General features: G+C 69.6%; 5 protein-coding genes across 5 annotated transcripts; 3 read left to right on the top strand and 2 right to left on the bottom strand.

Moving 5' to 3' along the window:
- Nucleotides 1-763: 763 nt before the first annotated feature.
- On the top strand, nucleotides 764-1,321 carry AURANDRAFT_65152 (hypothetical protein; the record flags this gene model as incomplete). Its single annotated transcript, XM_009040093.1, has 1 exon — nucleotides 764-1,321. The coding sequence occupies one exon, from the start codon at nucleotides 764-766 to the stop codon at nucleotides 1,319-1,321; it is 558 nt and encodes a 185-aa protein (XP_009038341.1).
- Nucleotides 1,322-1,661: 340 nt separating this feature from the next.
- AURANDRAFT_65151 (hypothetical protein) lies at nucleotides 1,662-3,108 on the top strand (the record flags this gene model as incomplete). Its single annotated transcript, XM_009040094.1, has 2 exons — nucleotides 1,662-2,720; nucleotides 2,791-3,108. The coding sequence occupies 2 exons, from the start codon at nucleotides 1,662-1,664 to the stop codon at nucleotides 3,106-3,108; spliced, it is 1,377 nt and encodes a 458-aa protein (XP_009038342.1).
- Nucleotides 3,109-4,229: 1,121 nt separating this feature from the next.
- AURANDRAFT_65150 (expressed protein) lies at nucleotides 4,230-4,895 on the bottom strand (the record flags this gene model as incomplete). The annotated part of the gene is made up of 1 exon (XM_009039949.1): nucleotides 4,230-4,895. The coding sequence occupies one exon, from the start codon at nucleotides 4,893-4,895 to the stop codon at nucleotides 4,230-4,232; it is 666 nt and encodes a 221-aa protein (XP_009038197.1).
- Nucleotides 4,896-6,059: 1,164 nt separating this feature from the next.
- On the top strand, nucleotides 6,060-7,031 carry AURANDRAFT_65149 (hypothetical protein; the record flags this gene model as incomplete). Its single annotated transcript, XM_009040095.1, has 2 exons — nucleotides 6,060-6,217; nucleotides 6,305-7,031. 2 exons carry the CDS (start codon nucleotides 6,060-6,062, stop codon nucleotides 7,029-7,031), a joined length of 885 nt encoding a protein of 294 aa, XP_009038343.1.
- Nucleotides 7,032-12,177: 5,146 nt separating this feature from the next.
- Nucleotides 12,178-12,612, bottom strand: AURANDRAFT_16547 (hypothetical protein; the record flags this gene model as incomplete). The annotated part of the gene is made up of 1 exon (XM_009039948.1): nucleotides 12,178-12,612. A coding segment is annotated over one exon (435 nt), but the record flags the coding sequence as incomplete, so codon positions are not given.
- Between the last annotated feature and the right edge of the window lie 3,234 nt (nucleotides 12,613-15,846).

Below are 15,846 nucleotides of genomic sequence, written 5' to 3'. Positions count from 1 at the left end.
GACGACGACGACGACGCAAGTATGCGTCCCTCGGACCTCGACAGCGAATCGTCGCGCGAGAGCGACGGCGAGGGCGAGTCGGAGCCGACGAGCGACGACGAGGCGCGGCTGTGGCAAGACCAGGAAGAGGGACTGCGATTTTATCATGGCGACATACATGATATCATCAAACATGTCCGAATGTGGAACACTTCCCCGTACCGGAGCCGTTTCCTGAGCGCGCACGCTACCGCCTCGGGCATCGACGACCTGGACCTCTCGCTCGACGTCCCGGCCTCCCTGCTCCGCGCGTGGCCCGCGCTCCGCCTGGGCGATCGTGATGACTGCCCGACATTCGAGATGTACGCGTGCTACACGAATCGTGCGCTCGACATCTTCGCGAAGTCGGCGCGCCGCTGGCTCGCGTTTCGCGTCATCGCGCACCTCCAGCGAACCGGCGCGCTTCGCGCCGTCGAGCGGCTTCCCGCGCCGCTCTTCGCGCACGTCCTGGAGCTCGCTTTCCCCTTTCCCGTGGCCCTCTCCGAAAGCTAATGCGCTTGGCCCATGAGCCCCGGGGAGCCGATCGATCGACGGGCGTCGAGCGGCTCCGAGCGACCGACCCGAGCCTTTGCTGAATTCCACTCGAGCCATCGACCGTCCACGCGCGCGCGCATCGCCGCCGCTGCCGCGCGCGCAGCCGTTCTCGCCGCGCGCCACCACCGTCGAGGCCTCAGTCGATTCGCGCGCGAGCGCATCGATTGGAGCGCCGCGCGAGCGCATCGCAATGGCCACCTCCACAGCGGGCCTATGCGCCGCGGTGCGCCGCGCGCTGGGCGACGACCGGCTCGTGCAGCACTGGTCCGTGGAGACGGACTCGGGCGCGAGCGCCTTCGTGCTCTTCCGCGCCGAGGCGGACGCGCTGCACGTGAGCGCGCTCGTCAAAAACGACGGCTACGTGCGCGCGTCGCTCGACGACGCGGCGCTCGCGGCGATGCGGGACGACTTGCCCTTCGAGTACGACGACGACAACGGCGCCAACGGCTTCGCGGCGGACCTGGCCGCGGCGCTGCGCGCGCGGCCGCGCCTCGCGTTCGCGGCGCCGGACGACCCGGTGCGACTCGAGCTGCGGTTCGAGGACGGGGGGACTGTTCTCACGGCCGGCTTCCCGCTCGCCCGCAACACGAGCAACCTCTACGACGACCTCGTCTCCCACTTCGAGCCCCGGGCGCCGGGCGGCGGCGGCGGCGACGACGCGCCGGCCGCGGCGCCGACCGGCGGGAAGCGCGGCGGCTTCCAGCCGTCGCGATTCGTCGTCAAGGAGAAGAAGAAGCCGCGGCGGTAAGTAAGTGCGAGTTTTAAAGTTCCGGGGGCGTGAGACCCGTGTAGGAACACTCAGACCAGGGCAAGAGCGTCCGAGTCCGGGGCAGAGGGAGGTCGCGGTGACTGGCTTCGCCGGTTTCGCCGGTTTCTGACTGGCTTCGAAGCTGCCCTCAACTGGCGAAGCCGGCGAAGCTGGTGCCCGCGTCCTCCCTCCGGTCCGGAGCGAGTTTTTGCATTCGCCAACTTGCACAAGACAACGAAAGAAGCTGAATCTTAAAATATCTGCAACTGCCCCGAACGAGTGAATCTCTGGAAGCCATCTCAACAAGAACTAGGCGGCTGCCGCCGCGCGTGCCGCGGCCATGGACGACCCCCGCGGCGTCGAGTCGTCGGCGATCATGGTCGAGGCGGCCCCGGAGCCGCGGCGGCCGAGCAAGCGCCAGTCGCTGGTCCAGTTCTTCACAGGCGCCAAGGCCGAGGCTGCCCCGCCGAAGCGGCATTCCAAGACGTCCGTGCTCGAGATGTGGGGCGTCATCGACGAGGCGGAGGCGCACATGACGCGGCGGAAGCAGACGCACCGCACGTCCTTCTTCGTCCGCGAGCCCGGCGAGACGCCCGACTGGCTCGACGGGCGGCGCCTCAGCGTGCGGCACGAGCACGACCCGACGTTCAGCATCGAGGACGACTTCGGCGAGGGCGGCGAGGACGACGTGCACAGTACGCGGCGGGCGCTGCCGCGGCACCTCCTGGACGACGGCTTCGTCATCCCGTCCTTCGACGCGGCGGGGCTCGCGGACGTCTCCGAGGCGCCCGTCGGCCGGGGCAGCCAGGCGGCCGTGTTCCGGTGCCGCGTGCCCTTCGGCCGCCGCGCGGGCGAGACCTTCGCGCTCAAGGTGCTGCGCAAGGAGCTCGCCTTCCTCGACGACGAGTGCGCGGCCTTCGTGCGCGAGGTCCACTTCCTGGGGCGCATCCGCCACGAGCACGTCTGCGAGACGCTCGGCTGCGGGACGACGAGGGACAACCTGCCCTGCCTCCTGCTGAGCTGGTGCGAGACGGACGTGACGCGGGCGCTGGAGCTGCGCGAGGTCGGCGGCGACGACGGCGCGGCCCGGCGCGTGCGGCTGGCCTGGCCGTCGCTGGAGCGGCTGCGGCTGCTCTCGGAGTTCGCGTCCGCGCTCGACTTCCTCCACAGCGGCGCGGCCATCCCGGCGACCGTCGTGCTCCACCGGGACCTGAAGCCGGACAACCTGGGGCTGACGGACGCGGGCCAGCTGAAGCTGCTGGACTTTGGGCTGGCCGTCGCGCTGCGCAAGGACACGAACCGCGCGACGGGCCGCTACGAGCTCACGGGCGGCACGGGCTCGCGGCGCTACATGGCGCCGGAGATCTGCCGCGACCTGCCCTACGGCGTCGCCGCCAGAGTCCCGTGGCCGCGACGATTTTCGAGAGATGCGGGGCGGGAACACGACGAGACACCGTCGCGCTCGGTAGGTCGCCGCGGACGTCTACTCCTTCGCGGTGGTCGCCTTCGAGGTCGCGGCGCTCGCCGGGCGGCCGTTCCGCGAGTACAGCCGAAAAGAGCACGCGGCGCGCGTCGTCGAGCGCGGCGCGCGGCCCCCGATCCCGCAGACGTGGAAGGCGCCCTTCCGCAGCCTGTTGGCCCAGGCCTGGCACCCGGACCAGGACGACCGGTGCACCATGTCCCACGCGCGCGCCGTGCTCGACGGCGTCCTCGCCGTCGCCGGCGACGACGAGGACCCGCTCCTCCCGCCGCCGCCGGAGCGAGGCTGCGCCTGCGCCGTCATGTAGCGCGTCCGCGCCCCCCCCTGTGTCCTTCCGTCGTCGCCGAGGACCTCGTAATGCCCCTTCGCGAAGGCGCGCCCGCCCCTTAGCCGCTTACGGCGCCGCGCTGGAGCCGCGCGACCTGGGCCTTGAGCTGCGCGTTCTCGCGGTGGAGCGCGACGCGCTCCAGCGCGAGCGCGGCGAAGTCGCAGCAGGGCCGGGGCCCCGGCTCGAGCGTCGCCGGCGACGGCGGCCGCTCGCCGAGCTCGCTCCGCCGGCGGTCGCGGACCGCGAGCCTTTCGGCCGTCGAGAGGTACCAGCGCGCCCAGGACGAGCACACGGGCACGGCGTGCGTCGCGAGGCAGTCGCCGGCCTTGTCGTGGGAGCAGAAGGAGCAGGACATCTCCGTCGCGCCGAGCGCGAGCACGGGCAGCCGCTTCGGCCGCGGCTCGGACGCGGAGAGCGCCGTCTCCGAGTTCGTCCGCGACGACAGCGCGTCGTCGGACGGCAGGGAGCACAGGGACCAGTCGTTGGGCTGCCCGGGGTCTAGAGCCCGGTCCGGCGCCGGCGGCGTCTCGGGTCCCAGCGCTTCCTTGACCGCGCCCGCGGACGGCGGCCGCGGCAGGTCGACGGCGGAGACCAGCCGGCTCAGCACCTCCTTCTCCGCGCCCGTGCCCAGGTCCTCCTGGAGCTCCGGGTGGAGGAACAGCGTCTTCCGCGCGAAGGCCAGCAGCGCCGCGAAGAGGCGCATGCCCCGGTAGGAGAAGCCCAGCGCGACCGCGAACGCGACGAGCACGACCGTCGAACCGAAGCCCCGGAAGACGGGCGCCGCGTAGCCCGGGCCGAAGAGCTGCGCCGTCAGGTAGAGCACGGACGCGAACACCAGCGGCGTCAGAATCAGGAAGGTCACGCGCCGCGTGAGCACGAGGAGGAACAGCGTCAGGCCCGCGACGTGCGTGAGCGCGGCCCACGCGCCCGCCGCGCCGCCGAACCTGTGTGGAATTCAAATCTTCAACCCGACTTCAATGTGCGCATATGCGACAGGTTCGACGCAAGCTCTGCGGCCGTGCTTCGAGAACTCGACGAGAGCGATCGATTCGTCCAAAAATCAGCCGAATCGACTTCGATTTGATCGAGCTAGAGAATTCTCAAGTTTGGTCAGGACCACCCAAACCAGTGGTTGAATTCCACACAGCGCCGAACGACGACGCGACGAGGTCCCCGAAGAGCCGCTGCGCCGACGGGAACCAGCCCAGGAGCGCCAGCAGGAAGCAGGGCAGCGACGCCAGCAGCAGCCGCTCCTGGGAGTGGGCGTAGGTCCGCTCGTCGTCGTTCGTCGAGCGCGTGACGACGGCCGAGATGCGCGCGACCATCGACGACACGTCCTCGGACAGGAGGCTGAGCCGCACGTCGTGGTTGTGCTCGTGGGCCAGGGCCGACCGGAGCACGAAGCGCTCCTTGACGGACTTCTCCGACGAGTAGGCGACGACGTTGAAGAGGAAGACCACGGGGATCACCAAAGCCATGCCCGCCGTCAGATCGGCCCACGACGTCCGCGCCGAACTCCCGGCGTCGCCGCCCCGCTCCAGGGCCCGCAGGGCCTCCCGCGCGCAGTGCACGCCGGCGCAGGCCGCCGCCCGCGCGGCGCGGCGCCGCGACTCGCGCCAGGGCATCGCGAGGCGCGCGGCGACGTTCGCGACGTCCGCGAGGAAATCGCCCGAGGACGGCAACGTCGTCACGCACGACAGGAAGGTCCACCAGGCGACGATGCCCAACGACCCGACGCAGGCGGGGAAGAACTGGAGCGCCGACATCTTGGGCACGACGAACCAGGCCAACCCGTAGCAGATCTGGAGCCAGTCGCCCGGCTTCACGCGCGGCGATAAAGCGCGCACGAGGAGGAGGAGCTCCACGACTCCATAGGAAAACGCGTTGAGCGCGATGGCCCACTGGCTCGGGGCTACCAGGTCAAAGTAGGCCAGGCAGTAGATCGTCAGCTGGAAGCAGGCCAGACACAGCCGGCAGACGATCGTCGACGTCGTCGACCCGCCGAACTCCGCCAAATCCGCGGCGTGCCGCAGCGCCTGGTAGACGACGGCGGACAGCAGCGACCGCATCCAGAGCGCCCGCGTGCGGTTCGCGACGAGGCGCCGCCACTCGACGTCGAGCGCGCCGTTGGAGAACGCGAGCGTCACGCGGTTGAGGCCCACGGCCCACGCCTGCGGCCGCGCGGCCTCCGGCGCCTCGCCGCCGGCGCGGAGCACCTGCTGGAGGCTCGGGGCCGACGACGGGCGGGACGTCGACTGCTCCTTCGGCGGGAGGTAGGTGACGCGGTCCGCGGACTTGGCCTTGCGGCTCGAGCCCGAGCGCGGCATGTGCTCAGTCGCGCGTGCCTTCGCTGGGTGTGTGCTTCGGGTGGCTCGGGGCGGCGGCGCGGCCAAGGGCGCGAAGCGTTCTTTGACGCGCTGCGCGCGCCGACGATTCGCGAAAACGACGCTCCTTCGTCGAGGATGCGCGGCGCGGTCGAGGCGCCGTGCTTGGTCGATGTGGTGAGACTGCACGTGAGCGCCATCATCAACATCATCAACTCCTTGAAGCGCTCTCCGAGCACGATGAGCACCTCCGCAAGCGCAACCATGCACCCACGCAACGTCGTCATGCTCTGCACCATTACCTGGCTCATCATTCCAACAAACGCCCTCACCTGGCAGGCCCTGGACGCGCAGCTCCCAAAAGCACCACCACCGACGATCATCGACGCCGTGCATCACCGGTCGAGCCCGCCGCCGCTGCCCGACGACACCATCGTGCTCTACCGCGAGCGCAACGGCTGGTGCCCCTACAGCGAGCGCGTCTGGCTCGCGCTCGAGTGCAAGAACCTGCCCTTCGCGACCGTGCTCATCGACAACACGGGCGGCGGGCGGCCCTCGTGGTTCGGGTCGACGACGCCGCGGCTCCGCTGGCCCGACGGCTCGGACATGGGCGAGTCCATGGACATCGTCCGGGCCATCGACGACCGCTACGGCGACGGCCCCCGGCTCTACGGGCCGCCGGACGCGCAAAAATTGGTGGCCGCGTTCCGCGACTGCTTCCCGCGCCAGACGCGGCCGTCGTCGCGCGCGGCGTTCCTCTTCCGGTCGTCGGCAGCGTCCCGCGACCGTGGCGATGTTCGTTTCGAGAGATTTTGACCGGAATAGAAGATTGTTACCGACGCATTCGGTAGGTCGTCGGGCGCGCCCGTGTTCCGCGCGGCATTCGAGGAGACGCTGGAGAAGACGGACGCGCTGCTCGAGGAGCGCGGCGGGCCCTTCTTCGCCGGCGCGGACCTGTCGGCGGCGGACGTCGCGTGGGCGCCGTTCCTCGAGCGCTACGCGGCGCAGCTGCCGCTCCTGCACGACGGCCTGCGGCCGCGCGACGCGTCGAAATACCCGTCGCTGGCGCGGTGGTACGACGCCCTCGAGGAGCGCGTGCCGGCCTACTGCTGCCGCGTGCGGGGCGACGCGGCGAGCTGGGCCAAGGTCCTCGATCAGGCGGGCTTCGGGAACGCCGGCGGCGTGCCCGAGCTCCTGTCGTCGGGGAGCGCCTTCGACGACGAGATCGCGACGCGCGGCGCGGCGATCTGGGACGACTACGCGGCGACGCGGGACTACGTCGCGTCGACGCCCGCGCGCGAGGCGGCCGCCGCCGTCGTCCGCAACCGGGACGCGCTCGTCGCGGACGCGGCGCGCTTCGGCGTCGACGACGCGGAGGGCGGCCTGCTGGCCGTCGCCGCGGCGCTCCACGAGGGCGCGGCGCTCGGCGACGACGCCGCGGGGCGGCGCGTCGCGGCCTACCTCGACGACCGCCTCTGCGTGCCGCGGGACATGGGCGCGCCGGCCGCCGCGGCGATCCGCGCGCTCCTAGACTATAATAGCGCACGCTGCGCCTTCCCTGTAATTCGCAACTCGTAGAGTGAGAATTTGGGAAGCGTAGCGGAGCAGAAGTTTCCACTAATAGCACGGTGGTGTGTCTGTGTCCTCCGGGAGTTTAGGAAAAAACATAGCGTCTTGCCATCGTAACCAAAATCGACGCGGTCTGGACCGACGTTTCAATTGGGGTATTCCTCAGGTAAGTTATATTCTACGTACGCTAACTCGCCGCTGGTGCCGCGCGCCGCGCGTGGGACCCCCCCCGGGGGCTTTCGAAACGAATCGAAACACGGCTTTCGCGCGTCAGCGCGCGCGTCTTGGCCAGAAAATTGGTTCGCAGGGTGTACCAAACCCATGCGGACCCGGGCGCGGCGGGTCGCGCCGTCGGGCGATGTGAGTCGCGCGCGAGCGCGGCCGAGGTCGTCTCGGTGAAACGAGCGGAGCCGGCGCGCCGCGCGCGCGGACAGATGAACGAAACTCGTAACCTCAACGATCGTTCGTCGAGCGCGAGCGGCTACGATGATGTGTGATGTTCGTTCCGGGCTCTGCGGGGCGAGCTAGGCGGTGCCCGAGGGGCTCGACACTCGCGCCTCTCGTGCGCGGCCGTCAGTGGTCTTCAAACTGCAGGCGGTGCGGGCGCCGCAGCGCACGCACGAAGTCAAACAACACACACGATGTGACCTCGTACTCAAGTCCGAAACAACGTCCGTGCATGTGCGGGACGACATCGCCTCGCGCCCGATCGCGGCGCATCGCAACCGTCACTTTGGCCCTCGAAGGTCACGTTGAACGTCAACTTCGAGCCGCGTCTGATCGCCTCCCGTTCCACGCGAGGGGAGCTTTCGGGCGCGCGACGGAGGCGCAGCAGAGGCCTCTCTGGCCCAGTCCCCGCACCTCCGCCCAATATGGCATATTTTCCCGCATCTACCTGCTTTCCATAGCCCTCCTCCCCGTGTAAAACGAGACGGACAGTTATTGCGTGCGCGAGGCTGTAGCTGTGGTTATCATATTTAGTGCCCGCGTCACGGCGCGAGCTTCGCCGTCGCGAAAAGTTTCTCCGCGGACTTGGACGGCCCGCACTCCGTGAAGTAGTGGTTGAGGTACTCGTAGATGTCGCCGAAGATGACGCGGTTGTCCTGCGGGTTCTTGCCGAACTTGAACCCGTGCTTGATCCCCCGGAACAGCGCCTTGAAGAAGAGGTACTTGGGGCCGCCCTTGAGCAGCTTCGGCGACTGGTAGCGGAGGTTGAACATGACGTTCGGTCCCGCGTCGGTCCAGACGGAGTGGCACCAGTTGGGCCCGAAATAGATGGCGTCGCCCGGCTCCTGCTTGACGACGTGGACGTGCTTGACCTTCTTGAGGAGCTCGTCGTCGGTGTGGGGGAAGGGCATGAACGTGGGCAGGGGCGTGGACGGGATGTCCTTGAGGTCGTCGGGCCCGACGAAGTACCAGGTCTTCGTCCCGACGAGCTGGATGGACAGCGAGTCGATCGGCGCGCAGTGGAGGCCGGCCGACGCCGTGTCGTTCTGGAAGTTCGACGTGAAGAGGTTGTTCATCTTGTAGTCGCGGCCGCCCATCTGGTCCGACTTGATGCCGAGCACCTTCTCGACGTCCTCGGTGTCCGTGATCGCCTCGAAGCCCGCGTAGTACGGGCTGCCCTCGCGCGAGTAGTTCGTGAAGAGGTTGTCGCGCGCGTACTGGTCGAAATCCGTCATCACCTCGTCCAGGCCCTTGACGCAGGAGATGGAAAAGTGCGGGTCCGTGTACTTCTCGAAGTTGAGCATGCGCATCTGCTTGCCCTTGTTCTTCTCGGACAGGAACGCGACGACCTCGTCCTGGTCCTTGACGAACGCCCCCTTGAGGAGCGTCGGAAAGCCGCGGGGGTGGAAAATCTTGTCGAGCGTCTCGCCCTCCTTCAGCGGATCCATGGGCAGCCCGTAGGTAATGTGCGGCAATTCGACCTCGTCCGCCGTCAGCGTGTTCATGCGCGTCTCCATGTCCGGGTAGTACATCCGCAGCGCCATGGCATCGAGCGGCTTGGGCAGCATCGTGATCATCATGTCGTGGTACTTCGTCAGCATCATGCCCACGAACACGATGCCCACGGAGGCCTTCTTCGAGGGCGCCATCGTCGTCGTGACGCGGGGCAGCCTTGGCTAAGGCTGGCTGACAGCGATGCACCGCAAACCCATTCTTCACCTTGAAGGACACATGATCACGCTTATCGCCGCGCGACGCGCACCCGCCTCGTCCGGCCGAACTCGTCGGTCACGGCCAGTGCGAGGTCGTCGACGCCGTCGGGCACGTCCACCGCCGCGGCCACGTCCGCGCCGCGCCAGTAGGCGGGGAAGTCGAAGCCGCCCGCGCCGTACTCGACGCCGTTCGCGTCCGTCAGGCGCCAGGACGCCGGCGACGTGTTCTGGCGCTTGAAGGCCGAGTGGGCCGTGAAGGCGAGGGCGCCGCCGCTCAGGCGCGCCGCGTCGCCGTCGACGACGGGCGCGTCGTAGAAGCGCTCCGCGGAGTAGAGCTTCCAGCCGTAGGCCGTGTCGCGGTCGAGGCCGTCCGTGCCCTCGAGCCCCGGGCCCGCGTTGATGAAGGACATGGACCAGGCGCGGCGCTTGTCCTCCGTGACCTCGATCATCTGCACGTCGAAGTCGAGCCCCGCCGCGGGTTTCAGCTTCCCCGGCCACCACGACGCGAGCACGTTGCCGCTCGGCAGGAGGTCCGCGTCGCCGAACTCGCCGGACTGGCCCTCGGGGTAGGCGTCGAAGAAGACGTAGGACCACGCCAACGTCGCCGTGTTTTTCACGGTGTCGACTTCGACCTTGACGACGCGGCTCGGGCGCGTCGTGTTGTACTGGTTGTCGAAGGCGTAGAACGTGTCGTCGCCGAACCACTCCGCGTTGTGCTGGCCCCTCCAGAGCGTCGCGTGGGGGCCGAGGTTCGTGCCCGCCTCGTCGACGACGTCCAGCGTGCCCTCGGAGCCGCCGGCGGTCCAGATCGTCTGTCGGCTCCCGAGGTGGTAGCGCTTGACGCCGTTCGTCAGCCGAAAAGATAAGATCGCCGTGTCGTCGCCGTCGATGAGCTGGCAGTGGTTCATGTCGTGGTCGCCGGAGTCGAACGCGAACATTTCCAGAATCTCCCCGCTGTCCGTGTCGACGCGCCGCAGCTTCGTCTTCGCGGGGATCCAGTAGGACGACGCCAGGGGCGAGTCGGGCTCGTAGGCCATCTGGATGTCGTGGGACGACGACAGCAGGTTGTCGTTGAAGCGCATGAGGCCGCCGCCGTCCCACGTCCACGCGTACCCCCTCCCGTACTCCGTGTCCCACTCGTTGCTGTTCAGCAAGAGAGCGTCCGGATTCAGCACCTTCAGACCGTCGACGTGCGTCGAGCCGACGCCGTCGTCCCAGTCGCGCGCCTCGACGACGTTGCGGGGCGTCCCGTCGAGCGCCGCGACGACGACGTACGACGCGACGGTGGCGTTCGAGCCCTTGCCCGACGGCAGGTAGAGCGCGTAGGCGACGCGGCCGCCGTCGAAGTGGTCGCCGACGAGGGCCGGGTCCCAGGTCGTGACGACGGCGCGCGGCAGGTAGCCGTCGAGCGCCTCGGCGTCGCTCTTGACGCCGGACCGCGCCAAGGACGCGCGCACGCTCCCGAATTCGAGGAACGCGCGCGGGTCGAGGGTGCAGGTGACCTCGCCCGTCGCCGCCGCCGCGCAGCTGTTGTAGCCGCGCAGCTCGTCCGCCGTCGGGGCCGCGTCGTCCGCCGCCCGGCCGCGGCCGTCGAGGAGGGCGCCGCGCGGTCCGGTCGAGGCGAAGCCGTCGAGGCCGAGGAACGCGCCGGCGCCGGCGAGGAAGATGAATATGAGGCGCCGGCCCTGCCTCAGATAGAGCCGGGAGCGACCGCCTAGCAAAGGCGTGTCGAGCTCCATCGTGGGCTGCTTCAGCGTCCGGATTCGGAGAATTCCCTTCACCTTCGACCCCGTCGCCGGCGAGGCTGTCGTACGCGAGCGCGCCGGGCGAGGTAAGGGCGTCGGCGACACGCCGGTACGCCCCTCCCGCCGGGTCTCTAGATTCCTTATTGGCGCTGGAAGTTGCAGAGCGTCGCGGCGAGGAGGGCGAGCGCGTGGACGACCGCGGCGACCAACAGGAGCTGGCCGAGGTAGAGCATGCGGCTCTTGCCCTCGAGCCCCCAGTAGTCGAGCCAGTAGTCCGCGTCCTCGTCGTCGTCGTAGGACTCGACGCCGCGGAGCTCGTTGACGAGCAGCGCGTCGAACGCGGGCCGCGCGAAGGACGTCTGCGTCGCCCAGTGGAAGTACCACTTGACCTGGCTCACGGGGATGCTGTAGCCGCTGAAGAAGAGGTTGAACTGGAAGAGCGTCGAGTACATGTTCAGCGCCACCTGCACGCGCGGCGCCGCGGCCGCGAGCGTCGCGGAGAAGACGAAGCCGATCAAAGCGACGACGTAGAGCGCCGCGTAGGCGAAGAAGAAGTGGTCGCCGTCGGTGCGCAGCCCCACCATGGGGAAGCAGACCGCGCAGTAGAGCAGCACCAGCGGCACCTGGTAGGCCGCGTTGACCAGCGAGTGCGCGACGACGTACGCCGCCGGGCCGTAGTCGCGCGCCGCGAGCTCCCGGTAGAACAGGGGCCGCTCCTCGAACAAAGTCGTCACGGCGAGCATGTTCGACATGGCGACGAACTGGAGGGAGAAGTAGGACACGGACGCGACGCCGTGCGCGTCGCATTTCCAGTAGACCGTGCCGTACCAGACCGCGACGATGACGTTCCTCGCGACGGACGCGACCAACGCCCGGCGCTTGCGCGCGCGCACGATGGCGTTGCGGGCCATGAGCGTGCGCGTCTCGTGGCAAAAGTTCGCCAGGCGCCGGGCGATCGCGGGGCCCGCGGCGTCGTCGACGGCGGAGAATCGCCCGCCGTCGCGGTCGAGGTCGTAGCCCCCGGCCTCCGGCGGCGCGACCTTGCCGCCGTTCTTCGCGGAGAGCGTCGGCGCCTCGAGGCAGAACGCGATGACGAGCTCCGCGGCGCTCAGCTCCGCGTCGACGTCCGCGAGGCGCGCGGCCGCGAAGTCGCGCGCGCTCCGCCGGGCTCCCGTCGTACAGGATGCGCCCGCCGCCGACGGCCAGCACGTGGGAGAAGGCGGCGAAGACGTCGCTCGACGGCTGGTGCACCGTGCAGAGCACCGTCGTCGCCGAAAGCGCGCGCCGCAAACACGCGAAGAAGCACGCCGCGGCCGCGGCGTCGAGATTCGACGTCGGCTCGTCCAGAAAGGCGACGGCGGGGAGCGTGACGAACTCGACGGCGACGGAGAGGAGGCGCCGCTCGCAGGCGCTCGCGTCGGCGACGAGGCGGCCCGCGGCCGGCGCGAGGTCCAACAGGTGGAGCGCGCGCCGTACGGCGCCGCCGACGTCGCCGTCGCGCGCGCGCAGCGCCGCGGCGACGGCCAGCGTCTCCTCGACGCTCAGCGTGCCCAGGGACACGTCGTTCTGCATCACGTAGACCTGGAGCCGCTTCCGGTCCTCGGCCGTCGGGTGGACGCCGTCGTAGAGGATCGACCCCCGCCCGAAGCCCGTCGTCTTGCGGCCGGCGACGACGTCGAGGAGCGTCGATTTGCCCGCGCCGCTCGGGCCCATGACCGCCGTGAGGCCGTCGGCCTTGAAGGCGACGTCCGCGAGGATGGGCCGGACCGCGCCGTCGGGGAGGCGGACCGAGTAGTCGACGCCGGCGACCGCGACGACGGTCGTCGCCGCGCCCTTCTCGACGTCCGCGTCGACGTCCTTATAGGGCTCGGCCTTCTGCGGCAGGGGCGACGCGACGGGCGGCGGCCGCGGCGCGACGGCCACCGCGTCGCGCGCCGAGAGGTCGTCGCGCGTGCCGCGCTCGTCCGCGCTGAGCAGCGGCACCATCGCGGCCTTGACGGCGACGACGAACGCGACGACGGGCAAGACGGGCTGCCAGAGCTTGAGGTAGTCCGGGTACCCAAAAGACGCGAAGATGTCCGACCTCGAAAGGTCCTCCCCCCAGCCCCGATGGAAGACGCCCGCGATGATCGCCTCGTAGGCCCACCGCGTGAAACTGACGAGCATGAGCGGCTTCGCCGGGTTGTACTCCGACACGGCGTTGAGGTGGACCGGGTAGCCCGACGTCTGGGCGAAGAAGTAGTTCGCCGGCTGCCAGAACACGAGCGCGACCTCGCGCGACGGCGCGATGAGCGACATGAGCTGGCCTGTGCCGAAACCAACCACTGGTTTGGGTGGTCCTGACCAAACTTGAGAATTCTCTATCTCGGTCACATCGAAGTCGATTCGGCTGATTTTTGGACGGATCGATCGCTCTCGTCGAGTTCTCGAAGCCCAGCCGAAGAGCTTGTGTCAAGACATTCGAATACGCTCACATTGAAGTCTGGTTGAAGATTTGGTTTCGGCACAGGAGCTGGCTCCACGCGGAGCCGCCGACGTTCACTAAAACCGCGAGCGCCGCGTAGAACAGGTAGACCCAGCCCGCGCCGGGTGCCTGGCCCGCGCCCGCGGACCAGAAGTTCGTCGTCGCGAAGCCCAGCGAGAGGACCATGACCCAGGGCACCGTCGCGGCGTTCGACGCGCAGAAGTAGACGAGGGGCGACGACCGGCCGTCCGCGCGCTCGCGCCGGTAGAGCGCCGCGGTCTCGAAGAACTGGGAGATGGCGTCGAGGTTCCCGAGGATGGCGAACATCAGCGAAAAGTAGAAGAGCGACTCGAGGTTGGCGGCGCCCGTCGAATTCATGTTCTGGTTCTTGAACGTCGCCGAGTAGATCATCGCGATCCAGCCCGCCTTCAGCAGCCCCGCGCCCCAGAGCGACGTCGACCGCGCGAAGACGACCAGGGCGCGGGCGACGGAGGCGTGGAACTGGAGGGCGAAGGGCGGGTCGGCCTCGTACTCCGAAAAGGCGGCGGCTTTAAAAGCATCAACAGGCACGCGCTCCCTCGGCCGCCGGTGCTCCCAGGCCCGCGCGTGGGCCGCGCCGTCGCGGCCGAGGCGCGACCGGTTGGCGACGTCCACCAGCAGCTCCGCGACGTTCTCGCCGGGCGCCATGGCGCAGCCGTGGGGCGCCGCGGCGAAGAACGTCTTCGCGGACGCCGCGGACCCGCGGAACGCGAGGCGGCCTTCCACAAAGACGAGCAGGCGGTCCGCGGCCCGCGCGAGGAGCGCGCCCGACGCGCCCTGGACGTAGGCCACCGTCGTCTTGCCCAGGCCCTTGGCGACGGCGCCGCGGACGTGGCTCATGACCTCGAGCGCGGTAGCGGAGTCGAGGCCCGACGTGGGCTCGTCGAGGAGCAGGCCGCGCACGCGCGGCGCCACCAGACCGACGGCGATGGTCAGCCGCTTCCGCTCGCCGCCGCTCAGCGACTTGATCGTCGCGTTGCCGACGATCGTGTCCGCGACGGCGCCGAGGCGGAGCTTGTCCAATACCGCTTTCGCGCGGCCCGCCGGGTCCGCCGCGCCGCTCAGCCGCGCGGCGTAGGTGACGACCTCCAGCGTCCGCAGCACGCTCAGCGACTCCAGGGACCCGTCGTCGCTCACGAGCGCCGCCGCGCGGCGCATCTTGCCCGCGACGTCCGCGCCGTCGTACAAGACTCGCCCGTAGCGCCGCCCGCTCGTCTTCCGGTCCGCGAGCAGTTCGAGCAAGCTCCGGCCCCAGCTCCCCGCGGCGCCGACGCAGAACAACACCTCGCCGGCGTCGGCGGCGAAGCTCACGTCGTGGAGCTCGAGGTGCCGATGGCGCTGCGGCAGCGACGACGACGACGACGACGACACGGACGCGGCCGTGGACGCGAAGCCGAGGTCCACGGCGCGGATCTCCATGCCCGGCGCCTCGTCGTCCGCATGCTTCGCCGTGGAGCCGTACATCCGATGTGCTGCGGCGACGACGCAAAACTAGGGCTGCCCGCCGCGCATCATTGTTCACTCGAGCCGGAAAGTCAACTTTCGGAGGGTTGAACAGCATGTTGATCCGCGAAACTTGAGCTTGGCGGCAGATCTCGATCTCCGGCAGTGCTCGTGCTCGACGCCGCCGCAGCAACGCCGTCGGCAATCCATCGTTGCACAATGTTCTCCGTGCGCGCCGTCGTGTCGCTCCTGCTCGCGTCGCAGGCGCGGGCCTTCAGCCGCCCGGCGCTCCGCCCGCTCCGCGCCGCCAAGCCCTGCCGGTCGCCGCCGGTGCGGGCCGTGGACCTCTACGACGTCGGCGGCACGCAGGTGACCTTCGACGCCGTCAACGCGTTCCCCGTGCTGTCCATCGTCGTGCTCGTGGGCGTCGCCAACGCCGTGTACATGTCGCTGCCCGACGAGCAATTCGATTCGCTCACGGCGCCCCTCGGCGACCCCTTCAAGAAGGAGCGGCCCGCGGGCGGCGACGCCGAGGAGCTCGCCGTCGACGAGGGCGCCGTCGGCGAGGACGCCGGCGCGGCGGCCGGCGAGGCCGACGACGACGCGGTCGCCGAGCGCGACGTCGGCGTCGGCACGCCGCTCTTCGGCAAGGACAAGTAGGCGTTAACAGGGGTCCAAGTCCACGGGCGCGGTCGCGAGGCCGTCGGCGCGGTCGCTCGCCTCGACGACCTCGCGGAAGGCGACGGGCGCGCCCGCGCACGCGAGGGAGCGCAGGAAGCGCCGCGGGTCGTCGCCGCCGTCGAGGATCGACGCGAGCGCGAAGCGGTCGCGCAGTTCGTCGTAGACGTCGCGCAGGTAGGCGGCGAGGCACTGCGGGCAGAGGTAGGTCTCGTAGACGGCCATGGCGCCCGCGGCGAGGCGCCGGGCCTCGCGCGCGTCGCCGAGCGCGGACCGCGCGAACGACAAAGCGTCGC

Source organism: Aureococcus anophagefferens (assembly GCF_000186865.1).
Source record: "Aureococcus anophagefferens unplaced genomic scaffold AURANscaffold_13, whole genome shotgun sequence".
Taxonomy (NCBI): domain Eukaryota; class Pelagophyceae; order Pelagomonadales; family Pelagomonadaceae; genus Aureococcus; species Aureococcus anophagefferens.
This window is presented reverse-complemented; position numbering and strand designations above follow the sequence as displayed.